We start from the raw sequence: 20,435 nt of genomic DNA, 5'->3' as shown, positions 1-20,435 counted from the left end.
CCTTCAAGGAACTTCTTTTCCAAATGAAACTGTGTTCCGAAAATGGCTCAACAAGCTTTTTGCCTCAAAACCACGTAATTACTACAGTTGCAGAAACAAAAAGTTACCCCAGCATTGCCAGACTGTTGCATATAGTGAAGGAAAACATATTATAAGTTATATGTAGACCATATTATATGGTATGTGTATCTGCTGCTTTTATTAATGGAAAAATGCTATGAATTTGTGAGTTTGTTGGTAAATTGTTGAAAGAGAGCACAAAAAGACTAAGAGTAGATAAAGTTGTTCTAATGTGCAGTTTTTTCCACACAAATAATCCAAGAGTTAAAAAAGTTAAATACTGAAAGGTTTGAAAATAGCTACATGTTATGCAACTAATTTTGATAACTTCCTTGTCCATACTGAGATCCAAGATTTTCAAAAGCATTATGTACAAGCCATTTTAGTAGAAATGAGACTGTGGCTTTATCTATTTATCAATGTTATTAATTTTCCTAGACAGATTGAAACTGACTTTTCAATGGAACAGTAATTAGGTATTCAAGAATGTTCAGAACATTTTATCAGTATTATCAGCTTCCCTTACGCATAGCCCACAAACATTGTTAACATTACAAACTACACATAACTTACATTTTATTTTCCGGAACAGTGTTGGAACATGTTCATCATCAAAGGGCAGGGTACCACACAATAACGCATAAAGAATCACACCGCAGGACCAAATATCAACTTCAGGGCCAGCATACAACTTCCCAGATATGACTTCTGGAGCAGCATAGTTTGGAGAACCGCAGCTTGTCCTCAGGAATTCTCCGTCCATCATCATGTTTGACAGGCCTGTTGTAGAATAGAAATTTAAAAAAACAAACAAGAATTATAAAGCTACAACATATTAAATTCAAAACAAGCCAGAGCTTTAACAAATTGTCAAAAACAAAATGGCTTCATAAAGCAGATTGTAACATACAGTCAGACAGGCGCATAGGATAATATTTTAATAGAACCAGAATATTCAGAAATTACTTCAATATGAAAAACCCAGTTTTGTTTTTCAGTGTTTGATGTAGCTCACTATTCAGCACAGTATTTAATATGTGAAAAGCAGTGCTGTCCCACGATGATTTATTCTAAAAGAGGGAGGGAAGAAAGGAAGAAAGATTAGATTTTAATATCCTGTAGATAGCTAAGCCGTTAATGATGGAGCTCTAGCTCAAACTGAACGAGGATACCAAGATATAGGTGGCATCTCGAAAGGAACAAATCAGATATTCACCTTAAGTTATTCTGAACGCAAGTCCAGTACCTTAACCATTCCTCCACCTCATGTGGTTTTATATTAAATTTGGAGTTAAATTTGCCCTCTGTTATTTGTAAAGTGCCCTAACTCTCTACAACAAACCACAGTAAAAATTACTAATAGACATTCAGTCCATATTAGATTAACAATAGTGTGCATTGCATCACAGTTCTGGAGTGTCTCAGGTGATGTTGCCAACAGTTTCTATCTAAGCGGCGAAAAACAAGCATCCAGTAAGAGAGAGATGTACTGAGTGCTGGAAACAAAGTATAAATTGAATGATAATATGTGACAATAAATTGATCATTTCCATGTTTAAAATATGAAGACAGAAGAGAAGTGAAGTGCTAAGTACACACGGTAATGTGGGGATTATACTCCAATACTTCAGAAAAATACACAATGGTAATGGAGTGCATGATTGCAAGCAAGATGGTTGATGCATGAAAGAACCAGCAGTGAGTAGTACAGGCAACGGACATAACAAAAAATATAAATGACTGAAGAATACAAAATAAAAAATTAGATATAATGTATGTACAATGCATATGCTAAGTGGTACGTAGTCAAAAAACCCTATGAAGCAAAGCTTGAAGAAACACGAGCAATACAAGATTTCACAAACTTGGTTTAACATTAAACTATAAACGTGTTTTGTTACATCTGTTGTCAAAATAGTATAAGCAAACCTCTGCAAACAATGGAAAAGCCAAGTCAGAATATCAACAGCTATGAAAAGGACAGACTGCTACTCACAGTAAAGATGACACACTGGGTTGCAGACAGGCACAACAACAAGACTCATACACTTAGCCCTCTTCAGAAAAGCCGAAAGCTAAGTGTGTAACAGTGTTGTCATTGTGCCAGTCAGAGACTCAATGTGTCGTTTTTAAGGTGAGTAGCAGTCTATCCGTTTCATAATTGTTAAGCCTTCTCTGCTGCTTATACAGGGTGTCATTTTCAAGCTTCGCTCATTCCATAGGCCCACGAAAAAAACTACAGTAGATACAATAATGAAATTGCACCATATTCCACAACATCTCAAAGAATGTATATTCCTGTGGCATACATGCCAACTACTGTCACCAGTGTGCAGAATGATGGCATGAACTGAAAATAGTGACTCCACAGCAGTGCACACAAGTAGTGTTGTTTGCACAAACAAAATTGCTGAGTACTGAGCAAAGAAATTACTGTACGTTGTATGTATGTGATTCAGATGATGTGAAAACAAGAAATGGTATCATAAGTTTCTGTCAACTGGAAGCGTTCTGAAACATTCTGACAGTGCACATCATAGTGTTTTGGAAGAGACAGTGAAGGACATCAGACAGACATTACTCAGAAGCCAATGTAAGTCAATTCGGTAGAAATCTAGGTAACTTAATGTACCCCAAGCAACACTGCTACAAGTAGTACACCATCATCTTTCTTTGTAAGATTACAAAGTGCAAATTCTGGAATATCTGATGCTGAACGATGAACCATGCCGACAAAAACTTGCTATGGATATGCTGCGGCATATTGACACGAATGTCAGCTGCCTGGGATGACATTTATTCTCAGACAAGGCAAACTTTCACGTATCAAGAATGGTTATGTGGCATAATGTTCAGATTTGGGGCTCAAAACATCATCATACTATCACTGAACATGTTCGTAATAGCCCTAAACTGAATGTCTGGTGTGAGCTAATGCAAGACAAGATTACTGGAGCATTCTTTTCAGAAAACACAGTAAATGGGTCAATGTATTTGAATGTGTTGGAACCGTTTGAATATCCTCAGATACAAGATTTGCAACCCATCATCATCTTTCAACAGTTTTCAACAAAATCGAGATCTGCCGCATTGGTCAACGGTTGTTTGCAAATTCCTGGATACAATATTTCCCAGTTGCTGGATCAGATATGGAGGATCCATTGCCTGGCCACCATATTCTCTTGACATTACCCTACTGGATTTCTTCTTGTGGGAATTTGTGAAGGACCACATAAATGTTACTAAAGTGGGTGATATTCCTACGTTAAGATAGCGTATCACTGATGCAATTTCATGTAACAGAGGGCACGTTATGAAGAACATGGCAAGACATTGAATACGGACTCAATATTCTTCGCACTACAAATGGTTCATATGTAGAGGGGTACTAACGATTATTAAATACGAGGGCTATCCACAAAGTACATTACGTTTTGGAATTAAAAATAAATAAAGCATTGGAATTTTTTTTATTATATACAGATGAAAGCCACACTTAAATACTACTTTTCTACATAGTTGCCATTTAAATTAAGGCACTTATCGTAGCGATGGACGAGCTTGGAAATTCCTTTGTAGTAAAATTGGTCCGCCTGCGCCTTCAACCACGTGGTTACCTCTTCTTTTGGGACAGAAAAGGTGCGATTTTTGTGGATTTCCTGGAAAAAGGCACTACAATAAACTCTTAAAGGTATTGCCAAACTCTGCACAACCTCAGAAGAGCAATACAAAACAAGCGCAGGGGAAAGCTGGGCTCAAAGATCTTGCTGATTCACGACAACGCCCGAGCCTACACGGCAAATGCCACTCACGAAGTTCTTGAATCTTTTAAGTGGGAGTTGTTTCCTTATCCGCCGTACAGTCCCGACCTGGCACCGAGCGACTTCCACTTATTCCCAGCAATGAAGAAGTGGTTGGCTATGCAGCGTTTTGATGATGACGCACAGCTTCAAGAAGAGGTAACCACATGGTTGAAGGCGCAGGTGGCCGAATTTTACGAGGAAGGAATTTCCAAGCTCATCCATGGCTACGAAAAGTACCTTAACTTAAATGGCAACTATGTAGAAAAGTAGTATTTAAGTGTGGCTTTCATCTGTATATAATAAAAAAATTCCAATACTTTATTTATTTTTAATTCCAAAACGTAATGTACTTTGTGGATAGCCCTCGTAGATTCTCTGAGATGATTGAGCATATGGTGCAACTTCATTATCATATATACTGTAGTTTCTTATCCAGAGGCCTTTGAAATGTGGGAATTTGAAAGGGACACCCTGGTCACATACAGTCTGAAAAGCTTATAAGGGTGTTGCAGGGGAGGTTGTGATGAGAAATAACTGTTGAGAAAAAATTTGATCCACTGCCCCATTTCAGAGTTATTTAGCATTGAAGTTAACCAATCAGGTCATTGAATGTGCAAATTCAAGCAGCCTGCCAGAGACAGTGTCACCAGAAATATTCTTCATGTGATTTTCTCAGACCAAACAATGGTAACCGAGCCCAACAGAATGTTATCCATTCAGGTAGCCCTGCACAATAAACAGATATGGGACCTGTGCACTGGGTGTCTGTGTGGGATCATTTGCAAGTCTGTAGTGAAGGGAAGAGGTGACGTGTATATTTCATTAACAAATGTGACTACTGCACCTCCAGCTAGAGACCTGAAAAATTAACATTTGTGATAAGTGTGACTACAGTTGCGACTTCTAACTCAAAATGCAGAATCACACATTTACTTAATAAATGCTGCTTCATAGCAAATTGCATCCATATGAACTATTTTATTAGAGATAGTCTGAAAGATCTTTATTTTCTGCATACAGATATTGAAAACATAACTAATTTTTGGTTACCAGAACTATACATCATTTTTTGCAGTCCAATTTGAATGTGCATAAGAACATGTCTGCAAAATAAAAATTGCATGAATGTAACAATGTTTCAGCACACATGATGCTCTGGTGGCACACCTGTCGTGAGTGTTTGAATGACCTGTACAAGAAATGTACATGTTTGTCTGCTAGGCAAAGTTCAATAGTTGTTATAATGTGGACACCTGAACATGGCAGTTTTTGGCAGTTTTTGGCAGTGGGCACTTTGAAATATGGTTGCATCAAATACCTGCAGATGTTGGCACTGAGTTACCTTGTTTGTGATACTGTCAATATCAGCTAACAATTGTGTGGTAACAATTAGCAAATTCTTTGTGTTCCGAATTGCACACCATTTTCTTTCCTTACTTTGATAACTCTAATTTCTTTCTGCTTGTGGGTGACTGCCAGTTTATAGTGCCTGCACTCTGCACTATAGCAGTTAGAAAACAGAACCTATCAACATATTTCGACTGCATCAGAAGTCTTCCTCTTAACATGTGAATAGAGCTTTTTGGTTCTACTTCTAAGCTCAGTATCTTGTCCGTTCTATCTATAGCACTGTCAAGTCTGGATCATATGGCTGTCAATGTCCATGAAAGGTAGAAATCAATGTTCTGCAGATTTTGTAATTATAGAACAGGATAGGAAAAGAAAAATAATGTTGAGGAACACCTTAAATCGGAGAAGCCTTCTGCTCACCAACAGGAAACTACAGTTGCTTCTCAACAGAAACAATCATTTGCTGAAATGACATTAAAAAACAAGCAAAGAGAATTTTTGAAAAATGTTTTGAAGTTTTTGCAAAAGCAAACATTCCAGTCAGCCCAATCATCGATAATTTTTAATAGTCAATTTCAAAGTGATGAAACATCATCTTCAGGCATGCAGTGTGACAACTTTTTAAATTTGTGCATCTAATTAGTTACAATCAAACAACAATTAGATGCAAATTTCATCGAAAATAGATGCAAATTTCCAGGTCTCTAAATTTTGCTCTCTCAACATAGGTCACATTTTTAGTGAAGGCTGCAATGCCTTATGACAGGAGCATCAGCATCTTTAGCATGTGTCTGTTGGGGAAATAAGCATACTGATAAACCCTGTGCTAGTTGTTTCAGCTCATCCACATGTGACACAAACTCTTTTTATGTTTTGCTGCAGTATGGGAATCATTTTATTTGTGAGGCTTGCCCATGTATGCCTTTTTTCTTTGCTGCCTGCAATCATATGGCACCTGACAGTTCAGAGGGAGGAAGTGGTTTGTTCATCCAACAGGCATTATAGGCTATTACTTCTGTAGACAGATTACATACCAGCATTTGTGTGATGTAATCTACAAAAACTACAAATATGGATTCACAATCTTAGGCACTGAGATAAATTTCTTAACAATCTAACAGTTTTATAAACAATTATATCTCCATGTTCCTGACAGTTTGTAACCCATCTCTTCCCTTTGGAAGATTCATAACTAGATGCTACCAAATCACATTCATTAACAAAACTAGAGCATAACAAAGAAACTGCACTTTTTCCCCGTCTTCAGCAAAATCTTTTAGTGATAGTGTTTTCTGCTTCCCTCCTGTTTTCTTTTGCAACCTCTGTTTGTGTTATGTAACATTTTAATTTTAATAACCAATATTGTGCTGTTTCTCCATAAAAATATGAAGGAAGTGACACAAGTGCATATTACAGTCATAGAGAATATCAGTGCTAGCACCAAGGATTCATGGTATATGCTTGTTTCAATATCGTGAAACACATTCAAGGTCAGATACTGTGACTACTCACTGCCGTGATGAGATTCTCTGCAGAGTTAGGGACAGCTTTGGGGAACATTCTTCAGGTAAAATGCAGGTCCCTTTCATTATCTGCCATACTGCCAGTTTGGATGGCACTGTGCAGTTGGTCACCATTTTTCTAGATTTCTGGAATCTGTGAATTATTCAATGAAAACTAATTAAAATGCTAGTATCGTCACATAAAAACTCTGAAGGTGAGATAATATCTCTGTTTCTAATTATGTTTATTTTCATCACTGAAGTTCCATCATTATGGTATTATTGTTCATGCTTTCTGTAATGCAGGTCTCCCAAAACTGAATAACACCAGCACAATTATGTCTGCATTAAATATGTGGGACAAGTGATCAAGACTGTATGCAAGTTGGAAGTTGCTAAGTAACTACTGCCAAAAATCAGCCCATGATTTGCCAGCTTTGGAGACCCTTCACTACACGTGGCTTTATTTTGCATGTCGGCAGAGTTGAGAGACTGGGAAGAGTGTTCACCAACATTAATTCACCTGGCACCCATGATAAGTAATGTTGTTGTTGTTGTTGTTGTTGTGGTCTTTAGTCCTGAGACTGGTTTGATGCAGCTCTCCATGCTACTCTATCCTGTGCAAGCTTCTTTATCTCCCAGTACCTACTGCAACCTACATCTTTCTGAACCTGCTTAGTGTATTCATCTCTTGGTCTCCCTCTATGATTTTTACCCTCCATGCTGCCCTCCACTACTAAATTGGTGATCCCTTGATGCCTCAGAACATGCCCTGCCAACCGATCCCTTCTTCTAGTCAAAAAATTTCTCTTCTCCCCAATTCTATTCAGTACCTCCTCATTAGTTATGTGATCTACCCATCTAATCTTCAGCATTCTTCTGTAGCACCACATTTTGAAAGCTTCTATTCTCTTCTTGTCAAAACTATTAATCGTCCATGTTTCACTTCCATACATGGCTACACTCCATACAAATACTTTCAGAAAAGACTTCCTGACACTTAAATCTATTAAATCTACACTCGATGTTAACAAATTTCTACAACCCTGTCTTACTCCCTTCCCAACCACTGCTTCCCTTTCATGTCCCTTGGCTCTTATAACTGCCATCTGGTTTCTGTACAAATTGTAAATAGCCCTTTGCTCCCTGTATTTTCATTTCTTAGCTCCAATCCATATTCACCTACTACTTTTCCTTCTCTCCCTTTTCCTACACTTGAATTCCAGTTACCCATGACTATTAAATATTCGTCTCCCTTCACTATCTGAATAATTTCTTCTATTTCATCGTACATTTCTTCAATTTCTTCATCAACTTCAGAGCTAGTTGGCATATAAACTTGTACTACTGTAGTAGGTGTGGACTTCGTATCTACCTTGGCCACAATAATGCGTTCACTATGCTGTTTGTAGTAGCTTACCCCCTATTCCTATTTTCCTCTTCATTATTAAACCTACTCCTGCATTACCCCTATTTGATTTTGTGTTTATAGCCCTGTAGTCACCTGACCAGAAGTCTTGTTCCTCCTGCCACCGAACTTCACTAATTCCCACTATATCTAACTTTAACCTATCCATTTCCCTTTTTAAATTTCCTAGCCTAACTGCCCGATTAAGGGATCTGACATTCTACGCTCCGATCTGTAGAACGCCAGTTTTCTTTCTCCTGATAACGACACCCTCTTGCGTAGTCCCTGCCCGGAAATCCAAATGGGGGACTATTTTACCTCCGGAATATTTTACCCAAGAGGACGTCATCATCATTTAATCATACAGTAAAGCTGCATGCCTCGGGAAAAATTACGGCCGTAGTTTCCCCTTGCTTTCAACCGTTCACAGTACCAGCACAGCAAGGCCGTTTTGGTTATTGTTACAAGGCCAGATCAGTCAATCATCCACACTGTTGCCCTTGGAACTACTGAAAAGGCTGCTGCCCCTCTTCAGGAACCACACGTTTGGTTGGCCTCTCAACAGATACCCCTCCGTTGTGGTTGTACCTACGTTACGGCTATCTCCTCCCCACCAACGGCAAGATCCATGGTTCATGGGGGGGGGGGGGGGGGGGGATAAGTAATGTACCGTTGGCAAAAATCAGTCACTACTATTAACATGTGACTGGTTGGTGCACTATTCCAGTTACAGTGTCTATTCATTAGGCAAAAAATAATATTTTCCGGAAGTCACAGCCCAAACTTTCTCATGGAACATACAACACTGTTTTAATAAGATGAAAATGAGAAACTCACAAATGCTCTTTCAAAAATCTACACATGTAGTGACTAACTTCTCAATGTCGCCTAAGTTGGCTATGTTTTATGCAAATAATCAAAAAGACCTGCATTGTACATTAATTATATTCAGCAAGGGACTCCTGTTTGAAAGAAAGAGAGAAAGAGAGGGAGAGGGAGAGGGGGAGAGAGAGAGAGAGAGAGAGAGAGAGAGAGAGAGAGAGAGAGAGTGTGTGTGTGTGTGTGTGTGTGTGTGTGTGTGTGTGTGTGTGTGAGTGCGCACGCTCATACACCTGCGCTCCCCCTTTTTTTCAGTTAGAGGAAGATAACACTTGTAACTAGTATTATTTTCTAATCTTCTATGTGTGTCTATGTGCCATTCGTCACTCATCTGCTGATGAATGATTGCTACCCTCAATTTTTTTTATTTATATTACACCATCATTTTTGTTCTGTTCTTTAGTCCAAAGATTAGTTTGATGCAGCTCACCATGCTACTCTACTCTGTACTTGCCTCTTCATCTCTGAATAACTATATCCTTTTGAACTTGACTATTGTATTCATCTCTTGGGCTCTCTCTACAATTTTTACTCCCCCCCCCCCCCCCCCCCACACACACACACACGTTCACACACCTCACTTCAATACTAAATTGATGAGCCCTTTCTTGATGTCTCATATGTTGTGTGGAGAGACGAATCAAGGAACACAATGTGGCGATCCGATGGCAGGGTGTGGGAATGGCAAATAACCAATGAACATCATCTGCCAGTGTGTGTAGTGCCAACAGTAAAATTCGGAGGCGGTGCTGTTATGGCTTGGTCATGTTTTTCATGGAGGGGGCTTGCTTTTGTATGGCACTATCACAGCACAGGTCTACATTGATATTTTAAGCACCTTCTTGCTTCCCACTGTTCAAGAACAATTCAGGGATGGCGATTGCATATTTCAACACGATCGAGCATCTCTTCATAATGCACGACCTGTGGCGGAGTGGTTACACGACAATAATATATGTGTAATGGATTGGCCTGCAGAGACCTGAATCATGCAGAACACCTTTGGGATGTTTTGGAACACTAATTTCTTGCCAGGCCTCACCGACTGACATTGATACCTCTCCTCAGTGCAGCACTCCATGAAGAATGGGCTGCCATTCCGCAAGAAACCTTCCAGCACCTGACTGATCGTATGCCTGTGAGAGTGGAATCTGCCATCAAGGGTAAGGGTAGGCCAACACCATACTGAATTGCAGCATTGCCAATGGAGAGTGCCACAAACTTGTAAGTCATTTACAGCTAGGTGTCCCGATGCTTTTGATCACATAGTGGACGACTCTGACAGATGAAACGTACATAAGTATCCTGTCTGATCACTTGCATCCATTTATGTACTTTGTGCATTCCAACAGACTTGGGCAATTGCAGCATGACAATGCAACACCCCACACGTCCAGAATTACTATAACGTGGCTCCAGGAACACTCTTCTGAGTTCAAAAAAATTGTTCAAATGGCTCTGAGCACTATAGCACTCAACATCTTAGGCCATAAGTCCCCTAGAACTTAGAACTACTTAAACCTAACTAACCTAAGGACATCACACACACCCATGCCCGAGGCAGGATTCGAACTTGCGGCCGTAGCAGTCCCGCGGTTCCGGACTGCAGCGCCAGAACCACACGGCCACCGCGGCCGGCTCTTCTGAGTTCAAACACTTCCACTGGCCACAAAACTTCCCAGACATGAACATTATTGAGCATATCTCGGATGCCTTGCAATGTGATGTTCAGAAGAGATCTTCAGTGCCTCGTACTGTTACAGATTTATGGACAACCTTGCAGGATTCATGGTGTCCTTTCCCTCCAGCACTACTTCAGACAATTTGTCAAGTCCAAGCCATGTCGTGTTGCGGCACTTCTGAGTGCTCACAGGGGCCCTACATGATGATATGCAGATGTACCAGCTTCCTTGGCTCTTAAGTGTGTATCCTTTCTACTTTGGCCATCATCAGTTATTTCACAGTCCAAATAACAAAATTCATCTACTACTTTTAGTGTCTAATTTCCTGATATAATTCCCTCAGAATCACCTGATTTAATTCAGTTGCTTTTGTTGATGTTCATCCTACACCCTCCCTTCAAGATACTGTCCATTCCATTCAGATGCTCTTCAAAGTTCTTTGCTGTCTCTGACAGGATTAATGTAATTGAAAAACATCAAAGATTTTTATTTCATCTCCCTGATCTTCAATTCCTTCTCAAAATTTTTCTTTGGTTTGCTTTACTGCTTGCTCAGTGAACAGTTTGAATAACACTCCCTTCTCAACCATTGCTTCCCTTTCATGCTCCTCAACTCTTATAACTGCCATCAGTTTTCTGTACAAGTTGTAAATAGCCTATCCTCATTGTATGTTACCCAGTCCATTACATTGAAAGACAGCCCACACCATTATGCACCCTCCACCGGCTTGCACAGTGCCTTGTTGACAACTTGGGTCCATGGCTTCATGGGGTCTGCACCACTCTCAACCCTACCATCAACTCTTACCAACTGAAACTGGGACACATCTAACCACATAATGTTTTCCAGTCATCTAGGACCCAACAGTCATGAGCCCAGGAGAGACACTGCAGGCTATGTCATGCTGTTAGCAGTGGCATTCGTGTTGGTCATCTGCTGCCATAGCCCCTTAATGCCAAATTTCGCCACAATGTCCTAACATACATTCATCATAGTCCCACATTGATCTCTGTGGTCATTACAAGCATTGCTGCTTGTCTGCTAGCACTGACAATTCTAAACAAATGCCACTGATCTCAGTCATTAAGTGAAGGTTGTCAGCCACTGCATTGTCCATGGTGGGAGGTAATGCCTGAAATTTGGTATTCTCAGCGCACTTTTGACATTTTGGATCTCAGACTGTTGAATTCCCTAACAATTTCCAAAATGGCATGTCCCATGTGTCTAGCTCTAACTACCATCCCATATTCAAAGTCTGTTAATTCCCGTCATGCAACCATAATCACATTGAAAACCTTTTCAAATGGATCACATGGCAGCTCCGCTAACACACTGTTCTTTTACACCTTGTGTGAGCGACAATACCGCCATCTGTATATGTGCATATCACTATCCCAGTACTTTTAATCTGATTTGATCCATTATAAATGCTTTTTGAAAGCCTGAGACTGTGAAAACAATAGGTTTGTTTATAAATAAATCTTCTGCTACCAGTTACAATTTTTCTTTATTTTATTTTTAGCACAACATGTTTCGAGAAATGATTCCCATTTTCATGTGTGTTTTTTGTGTGTATTAAACCATTTCTATTGATGTTGTCAATGTGTGAGAGTCTGCTTCATTTCATTGGCTTTTACTGCAATATATAAGAAACACATATTTTTTAGTTGGGTATCGATTCTTTTGGTGAAGTCAGAGACAAAATCACCTGTTCGGCCCAAGATAGGTAGGTGCATCAATGTGCCCTTCAGCTTGAGGACCCTATATTAGAAGAGGTTTTGAATATTTCACAGTTGTTCAAGGTCTCTCATGCTGCAGGCCACCAATTAGAGGTTTGGAATGATGTTGCTGTTGTTGACAGGCAGCTCTGGTGCATGGAGCCTAGCTCATTGTGGAAAGATAAGGTAGCCACAGCACAAACAAACCAACTGGGCCAATAAGAACAAACACTTCATTGGCAGAAGGAACAGCGAACACCACTTCCTTCATGCCCCTCTTGTGTTGTACAGCGCAAGCGGGTGGACTGCCTCAAGTGGTGGGCCTGTTGCCATAAATGTAGAAAAAAGTGTTTGCCATTGTCTGCAGTCCAGAACAAACTTTTCATTGAATTGCATGTGTAGGATAAGATATGGGGCCAACCATATCCCTACTCAACTTGCGAATGTGTATCAGGCTAGGGTCCCCACCACTGGCACGCGTCGAACATCAACTGGTAAGCTATAATAAACTGTAGATTCCTATTCTCAGCCAATTCAAGCTGATACAGTTTAAAAGTCAGTTGCCCATTCCATTACACACTTAGTGGTTAATGTACGTAAAATTTGTTTGAAACTGGCTTCTGTGAAAAAAACATCTTTTTTCTTATATCAATATATTTCTTACGTCTGATTTTCTGCATGTATCCCATCCATTTACAACATGTAACTTCTTATCTCCTAGTTCACAATTTTATTGCCTTCCAGCATTCCTTCAGGGCTTTGAAATTTACTCTTATTCGACCATCGTCTCTCTCTCTTCAATTACACTGGTTCGCATGTAATTGTATTTCATCATTATTTATATTGGTCCTTTTAAATGTTATTTGTATTTATAAGCTGTTATCATTAACTATAATGCTCTCTCTCTCTCTCTCTCTCTCTCTCTCTCTCTCTCTCTCAGGTTCCTCTTCTGCATCTTCCTGCAAATCTTCTAGGACTGAATTTCATTCCTCTCCTACACACTCCTTATAGTTTTTTTTATTATCTTCCAATTATTTGGTAAAGTATTCTCTTCAACTGATAAAAGTTTTTTGGCTGATAGCATCCATCAAACTGACATCATCCTACTTATTCTGTTCTTCTCTCCCTTCTTCTTTACAAAATAGTTTACTACTTCTTTATTGTTTATCCTTAATTCTTCTCACTGATAGTCTTCTAAGCCCTCTATTGCAAATTTAAGAATACTATTAAAAAAAACCACTTGTATATGCTTGGTGTTGCCATGTGGCAACACACACAGTTTGGTTGTGTGGAGTTATTTAGTAGTGTTCTGTTGGCTGAAAACAACAATCTTCATTGAATGCCAGTTGCAAGAAGTAAACACATGCAGAGAGTGAATTATTTCTGTCACTTAGATTACAGCTAAAAAAATTACATTTATGAAGTATGTAAAAATTGTTGCTTAGTGAAAGAACGAATTATGTTTTCATGTTTCTGGAACTGAATGACAAATAATCAATATTTCTGGTTTGTTGCTATATGTCAACACTATGATATTGCTGCTTTGAACATAACTTTTCCCAAGATGGCCAGATTCAGTAAAAGGTCGTTTATTAATTTTATATTGTAAACAAGCATTATTTCCAGCTTAATGCTTCGGGAGTAATTTTCTAAACCAATTAGGAATATTTCCAAAGAAAGTGATAATTTGGAATTGGATTCCCCTGACTGCGAAGAAGTGTTTGCAGGTGACTATGAAGATTAGAGAGTTGCCCCTGGTATTGGTGCTTAAAGTATAGTTGTTTCCTAGACTGATGACGGTGGTTGAAGAAGCTTGCTTGTTAGTTAGTTAGTTTCATGTTCCATGGATCATTTGCATTATAAATCATAATGATGTGGAACAAGTCATTTTACATTCACGTCACATATTAATTTGTAAATATGGCTAAATGCGCCGGCCGGGGTGGCCAAGCGGTTCTAGGTGCTACAGTCTGGAATCACACAACCGCTACGGTCGCAGGTTCAAATCCTGCCTCGGGTGTGGGTGTGTGTGATGTCCTTAGGTTAGTTAGGTTTAAGTAGTTCTAGTTCTGGGGGACTGATGACCTCAGAAGTTAAGTCCCATAGAGCTCAGAGCCATTTGAACCATTTGGCTAAATGCTGAATTTTTATAAGACAGAGACATGAATTAATAATGCCTACTCAGCACATTTTACACACCATAATAATAAAAATTATTCTATGGAATAGATGGAGTTGCCAAGGAAAAGCTTTTTTAGTGTGTGTTCAAATTTTACTTTCTTTGCCATGCATTTCATATCACTGGGTAAATTGCCAAAAACTTTTGTTGCAGCATTGTGCACCCCTTCTTGCACTAAAGACAACTTTAACATGGAGTAATGAATGTCATTTTCTCTTTTTGTCTCGTAATTATGTACGTCATTGTTCCTTTTCAACTGCAGTGGATTACGTACAACAAACTTTAGGAGAGAATAAAGAAAACTTTCTCTCTCAAAGATAAATTAGCCCACAACATTATTCCATGTGACACCACTAACTGAAATACCTGCAAAATATATCTACTTACTGATGAGGACAACACAAACACCTAGTCCCCAGGCAGAGAAAATCCCCAACCCAGCCAGGAATCGAACCCGGGATCCCATGATCCAGAGGCAGCAACGCTAGCCACTAGACCATGAGCTGTGGACATGACAATGATGAAAATGATGAAAACAGTGTATTACACAAAATGTCATTGTTGACACAGAACAAAGGACTGCTCCAAAGTCAAATAAAGAGTCTAAACTTTCATGCAGGTGGAAGAAATACTGGAAAGAACTGCCCATGCCAAAATTGACTGGTTTACCTTCTCATCTGTGCCAACCAAAACAATATTTTCATATGTTCCTTGGAAATGAAATGTTGTGAATTATTATCAAGCAGTGAAACAGGCTATCTGTTCAAAAAAATCCTTGATTGACAGGTTACACTGTTCAAAGGGCATCACTGAATGAAACAGTACAACAAAAAAATTAAAAAAGAGAGAGAGAAAAGACAGGGGCTAAAATACGTTTGTACTACGTGATGTGAATTGCTTCATGTACATCTCTGAATTGTATCCTGGCAGTAGCAACCACAATGAACATCTTCCTGACATACAATCCAGTAGAAATGTTGTACTAAGACTTGGTAGTGTAATTACCAGCGTACAACAAATGCAAAATATTTTTTGCGAACTGGTTCTGTAGTTTATATCTGCAAATGAAACTAGCAGAAAGAGGTCCCCATATTCTAGGTACTGTACTATGTAACTGTCTAAAGGGATGTACGTTTGACTGCATCACTAAAACGAAGAGAGATGGTAGAAGTGCAAAAGATAAAAAGACAGTATTCCATGCTAAATATACACAATTCTCATGTAAAATGGCATGACAACAGATTTGTGACATTGCTTAGCAAAGGACAAAACCCAGTGACTGAAGTAGAAGGATATGACACGAAGCTGAAGAAATCAGTCAAGTGGCTCACCCTGCATTGTTGCACAATATAATCTCTTGGTATAGGGGGTAGACCCTGTTTGTGTGAAATTTACAAATAGCTTTGTACTGCATCTAGCTACAGTCCAAATAAACTGTATCACAGAATATTTTTTCATATACTTCTTCTGATGGTAGTGAGTGCTTGATTTCTTGACAGAGGAGATGCACTGTGGAATGCAATGAAAAAGCACACTCGCATTAGCCGAGTTCAAGAAGTTCATATGAAGAGGTTTGGTATTCCACTAGAAAAGCAAGGCAACACTGAAGTAGTTCTACTTAGAGCTACCATATCACAAAGGGAAGAACGGACCAGTTGCCATAATGTCTGAAGAAGACAAGTGACTGGACAGCATAGGACATTTGCCTAGAATTGATATGAAAGGACTGTGCAAGGTTTCATACTAGTGACTAGTCAAACTGAAGTGTGTAAAATGGTGAGTGATTTTATGTTTCACACAAATGAAACTTGTTTCTTGAGTAGTTTGAAACTGCATATCATCACTCAGGTTGAAATTTCAAGACTATGACTAAAAATTTATGCAAAAAGCACAATTATTTAACTTAAAACTTTTCATTGCTATATTTAGAAGTAAATTTATATATTTTATAAAATATATTGTACATATAAGTAAACAGAAATACTGTGTGCCTTCTGGAAAGTATGTTGCTATACACATGATGTTTTCACATGACAAAAAACCTTGAGCACTGAATAAATAAAATTAAGTCAAAATTTCTAAGTTTAAACTGTTGTACAATAATTTATGTATCAGACCCCATCTTTAGATTCTTTCATTGAAATTAGTCTCCCAAAAAAAGTAATGCAATAGAAGGTTAAGTTTCTTGTTTTGTTCTTTTCTTTGTATATCTTTGTTTCATAGTATCACATTTTTTATTTTATCTTCTTTGCCATCATTCACATGAGACATCTACCTGTCATGTCAGTTTGCTGCTGTTTTCTTCTTTTCGCATCCTATCTTCCTTCAGTATTAAGTAAATATTCATTGTTGTAGTTGTCTGCAATTTTATTACTGTGCTCTCCTTTATTCCACTACACTCAACTATTCTTCTCCTTCATTCTACTCCATCCAGTATATGAATGCACTATGGTCTACAGTAAAACAAAGGACATTAAAACAATATACCAAAGACAAGGTTCATTGTAAAAAAAGTTTTTGAAAAATCGAACAAAATGTAACACATATGTCAACTCACAGAGACAGAAGAGTTGGTGAAAAAGTTGTTAATGAAACTGTCATATGACCTGTGGGGGAATCTGATAGCACAGGGTTATTGTATGATGAATCGTTAAAATATGGTGACGAGATTATTTTGTTTCAATAATTAGACTGAAAAAGGAAAGAAAAATTGAAGATTCATCATAAGGAGCCAGAGGAGGAATGAGCAGGATACATGTTAGTCATAGATATGTGTACATCTTCTTACAAAATTAATTTTTAAATTTTGTGTCCACATTATTGGTTAACATATATCTTTATGCAAATAATACAGGATGAGTTTTTCCCAATGTACAAGAAAGTTGTTTAGTTGCCTTTTACTACCACAATCATATCTAAACCCATTGGAAGTTCTTTCAGTTTTTCTTGCATCAGCTGAATTAAATCTGCCCGAGTGCTTTTTATTTCATAAATTGAATGGAACAGACAGTGGTTAATACTAAAACAAAGTAGTCTTTGTTATGCACTGTACAGTGTCTTGTAAATGCAAACATACAAATAATGTCATTCAACACTGTTGACTTCTCTGATCTTAAAACTCAAATGCTGCACTCCTTGATGAGCTGACACACACTGCACTGTTTCAAAATGTCCAGCTCACCATCCAAGTTTAATTTTTCACTGTCTTCACAGCTGAACATGTCTCACTGTCTGATAGCGAATCTACACAACTTATACCTCTAGCACATCATATTATGCATCCACCATTTGTGATTTTCCACTGCAGGTGTTAATTTATACAGCTTCACACTGCGCCCGAGTACTAAGAAATATCTGTTAAATGTTAACTTCATCTAAGCTTTACTCTGTATGCTAGCAGCTATTCTTTATTAAAACCTAGCTACTATGTCACATTTCACTCTGCTATTTTCTCAATAATGTTCACATGTTTATGGTCAATCTTCAAACAGGACATTACTTCAAAATGTAATGATGCCTCCAGGTGTTTGGTTGTTCAATCTGCATGCATTGCTCAGTTATATATTACACATGAATTTCTCAGAACTTACTTTTGGAGGAAAGCACTGCACTGATCTATTAATTTTACCCACAATTGAACTGATATCTATGTGCTGTCCTGTGCTACACCCACAACTGTCCAGCCTACTACATACTACTGATATTGTCACTAACATGCTAAACAAGCAATGACACTGAATTTTCATCTCATCCTTCTCTCTTAAAATGCTTTTTAAAATGTGTTTATATTCAATAATAAAGTTCAATATCTGAGTCTCTCTCTCTCTCTCTCTCCCTCTCTCTCTCTCTCTCTCTCTCTCTCTCTCTCTCTCTCTCTCTCTCTCCTATAATCCCAGAAGCAGAAGTTCAAGTAGTAAGACAACGCTCTGGAATTTTCCCTACTGAAATATCATAATACTGTTCAGCATACACTGAAATTATATCTCACTTTTTACTCTGATGGCTGGTAACTGAATTCCTATAATACATAACTGAAGTATTATTGAGGTACATATCCAAATATATTATGACTTGAGTGTTGTTCCAGTTGCCTTTAAAGGCAATGGATACAAAACTCACTTGTTTTCAGGGAGTATTGTTTTATAGAAATTATCATTACAATATAATAATCAATATTCATTTTACTAACCAAAGTCAGCAATTTTCACATGCAAGTTGTGATCAAGGAGTAGATTCTCTGGTTTCAAATCTCGATGAACAATCATATGTCTGTGACAGTAGTCAACACCAGATATTATCTGTTGGAAGAAACGGCGTGCTTCATACTCCTTGAGCTGAAAAAAAGAGGGAAAAACACACACAGTAATTTATGGGCATAATAGGCGAAGTTTCATTGTCACCATCTGAGCAGGCTGAAATATTGACTTCATCAAATACCAAAATAGTTTTACTGTTACATGTTTGGAGGCAGAATGTTTCCAACTTCATAGTTTAGAGAGTATTAAGACAGTAGATCAGTCCTGTATACATGCTTTAGTACTGAACACACTGAAAGAGGCAAAAATATTAAGATCCAGATGGTTCAAGAAAATATCTTCAAATTCTATGTAATTAACATCACTAACAGTCAGGTACTGGTCGCTGTATGGTTTAATTTTTTCTTTCAGGGTAATGCCTAAAACATCTAACAGGGAATTTTACTTACAACTGTTTTACAATTTTCAGTATCCCACCCTCCTCCCCCAACCAATCATGCACCTTGCTCTAATGGGCTGGCTTGCATACAGCAGTGACACAGGTAGTAGGTACAATCACATCTAAAGAGTATCTGTGGAAAGACCAGACTCTCAAAATTATGATTCATGAAGAGGGGCAGCAGCCTTTTCAGTAGTTTCTGGGGCAACATTCAAGATGATTGACTGATTTTACTTTGTAACTTTAATAACGAGCAAGGCCTTAGTATAGTGATATTTTGAATGTTTGAAAGCAAAAGGAAACTGCAGTTACTACATTTAGTAAGGACAAGCTGCTCTACTGTATGGTTTAATTGTGATTGCATCCTCTTGCGTACAGTATTCTGGAGGTAAAACTATCCTTCATTCAGATCTCCAAGCAGGGACTGCTCAGGGGACTGTTCTCACCGAGAAAAACAAATATGTGTATGGGTTGGAGGGTGGAATGTTAAATCAATCAATTCAGTAGGTACATAAGGAATTTAAGATGAGATAAATGGATTTCCAGCCATGGGAGTACAAAATCAAATAACAGTAGTGCAGGAGTATGTCTAATAACGAATAAGAAAATATGAATGAGGATGAACCACTTTGACCGGCATAGTGAGTGCAGAATCATAGTCATGTCAGATAAAATGCCAACAACCTCCACAGTAGTATAAGTTTATAGGCCTACCAACTCCACAGATGAAGAAGGGATTGGAAGTATGTATGGTCCAATAAAATAAATTACAGATTATTAAAAATGAAAATTTAATTGCAACCAGGAGCTGCAATTCAATAGTAAGGAAAAAGAGATGGGACCTGGAAAATATGCAAGAACAGAGGTTATTGTCTCAAAGGAAGCATTTGGTGATGATTGACTGAAAAATTGGGATGGAACACGATAGAAGATGAATGGGTAGCTTTGAGAGATGGCATAGTGGGGGCAGCAGAATATCAAATAGGCAACAAGAGAAGGCTCAGAAGAAATCCTTGGATAACACATGTGATACTGAATTTAATTGACAAAAGGAGAACATATTAACAAGAGTTGACAAAAGTGCAAAATGGGTAAGCAAGAATGGGTGGAGGAGAAAGCGAAGTTGTAGAAGTACACATGACTCTGGTAAAAATATATA

At 38.3% G+C, this 20,435-nt stretch overlaps 1 protein-coding gene across 1 annotated transcript in view; it reads right to left on the bottom strand.

Moving 5' to 3' along the window:
• Nucleotides 1-20,435, bottom strand: part of LOC126297698 (5'-AMP-activated protein kinase catalytic subunit alpha-2) — a 146,098-nt gene that overhangs the window by 92,346 nt on the left and 33,317 nt on the right. Inside the window, exons 4-5 of the mRNA XM_049988821.1 lie at nucleotides 18,771-18,915; nucleotides 634-840 (exon numbers count right to left, since the gene is read on the bottom strand). Coding sequence (XP_049844778.1) covers nucleotides 634-840; nucleotides 18,771-18,915 — 352 coding nt within the window. The remainder of the gene's footprint in view (nucleotides 1-633; nucleotides 841-18,770; nucleotides 18,916-20,435) is intronic.

Source organism: Schistocerca gregaria, chromosome X (assembly GCF_023897955.1).
Source record: "Schistocerca gregaria isolate iqSchGreg1 chromosome X, iqSchGreg1.2, whole genome shotgun sequence".
Classification (NCBI taxonomy): Eukaryota; Metazoa; Arthropoda; class Insecta; order Orthoptera; family Acrididae; genus Schistocerca; species Schistocerca gregaria.
This window is presented reverse-complemented; position numbering and strand designations above follow the sequence as displayed.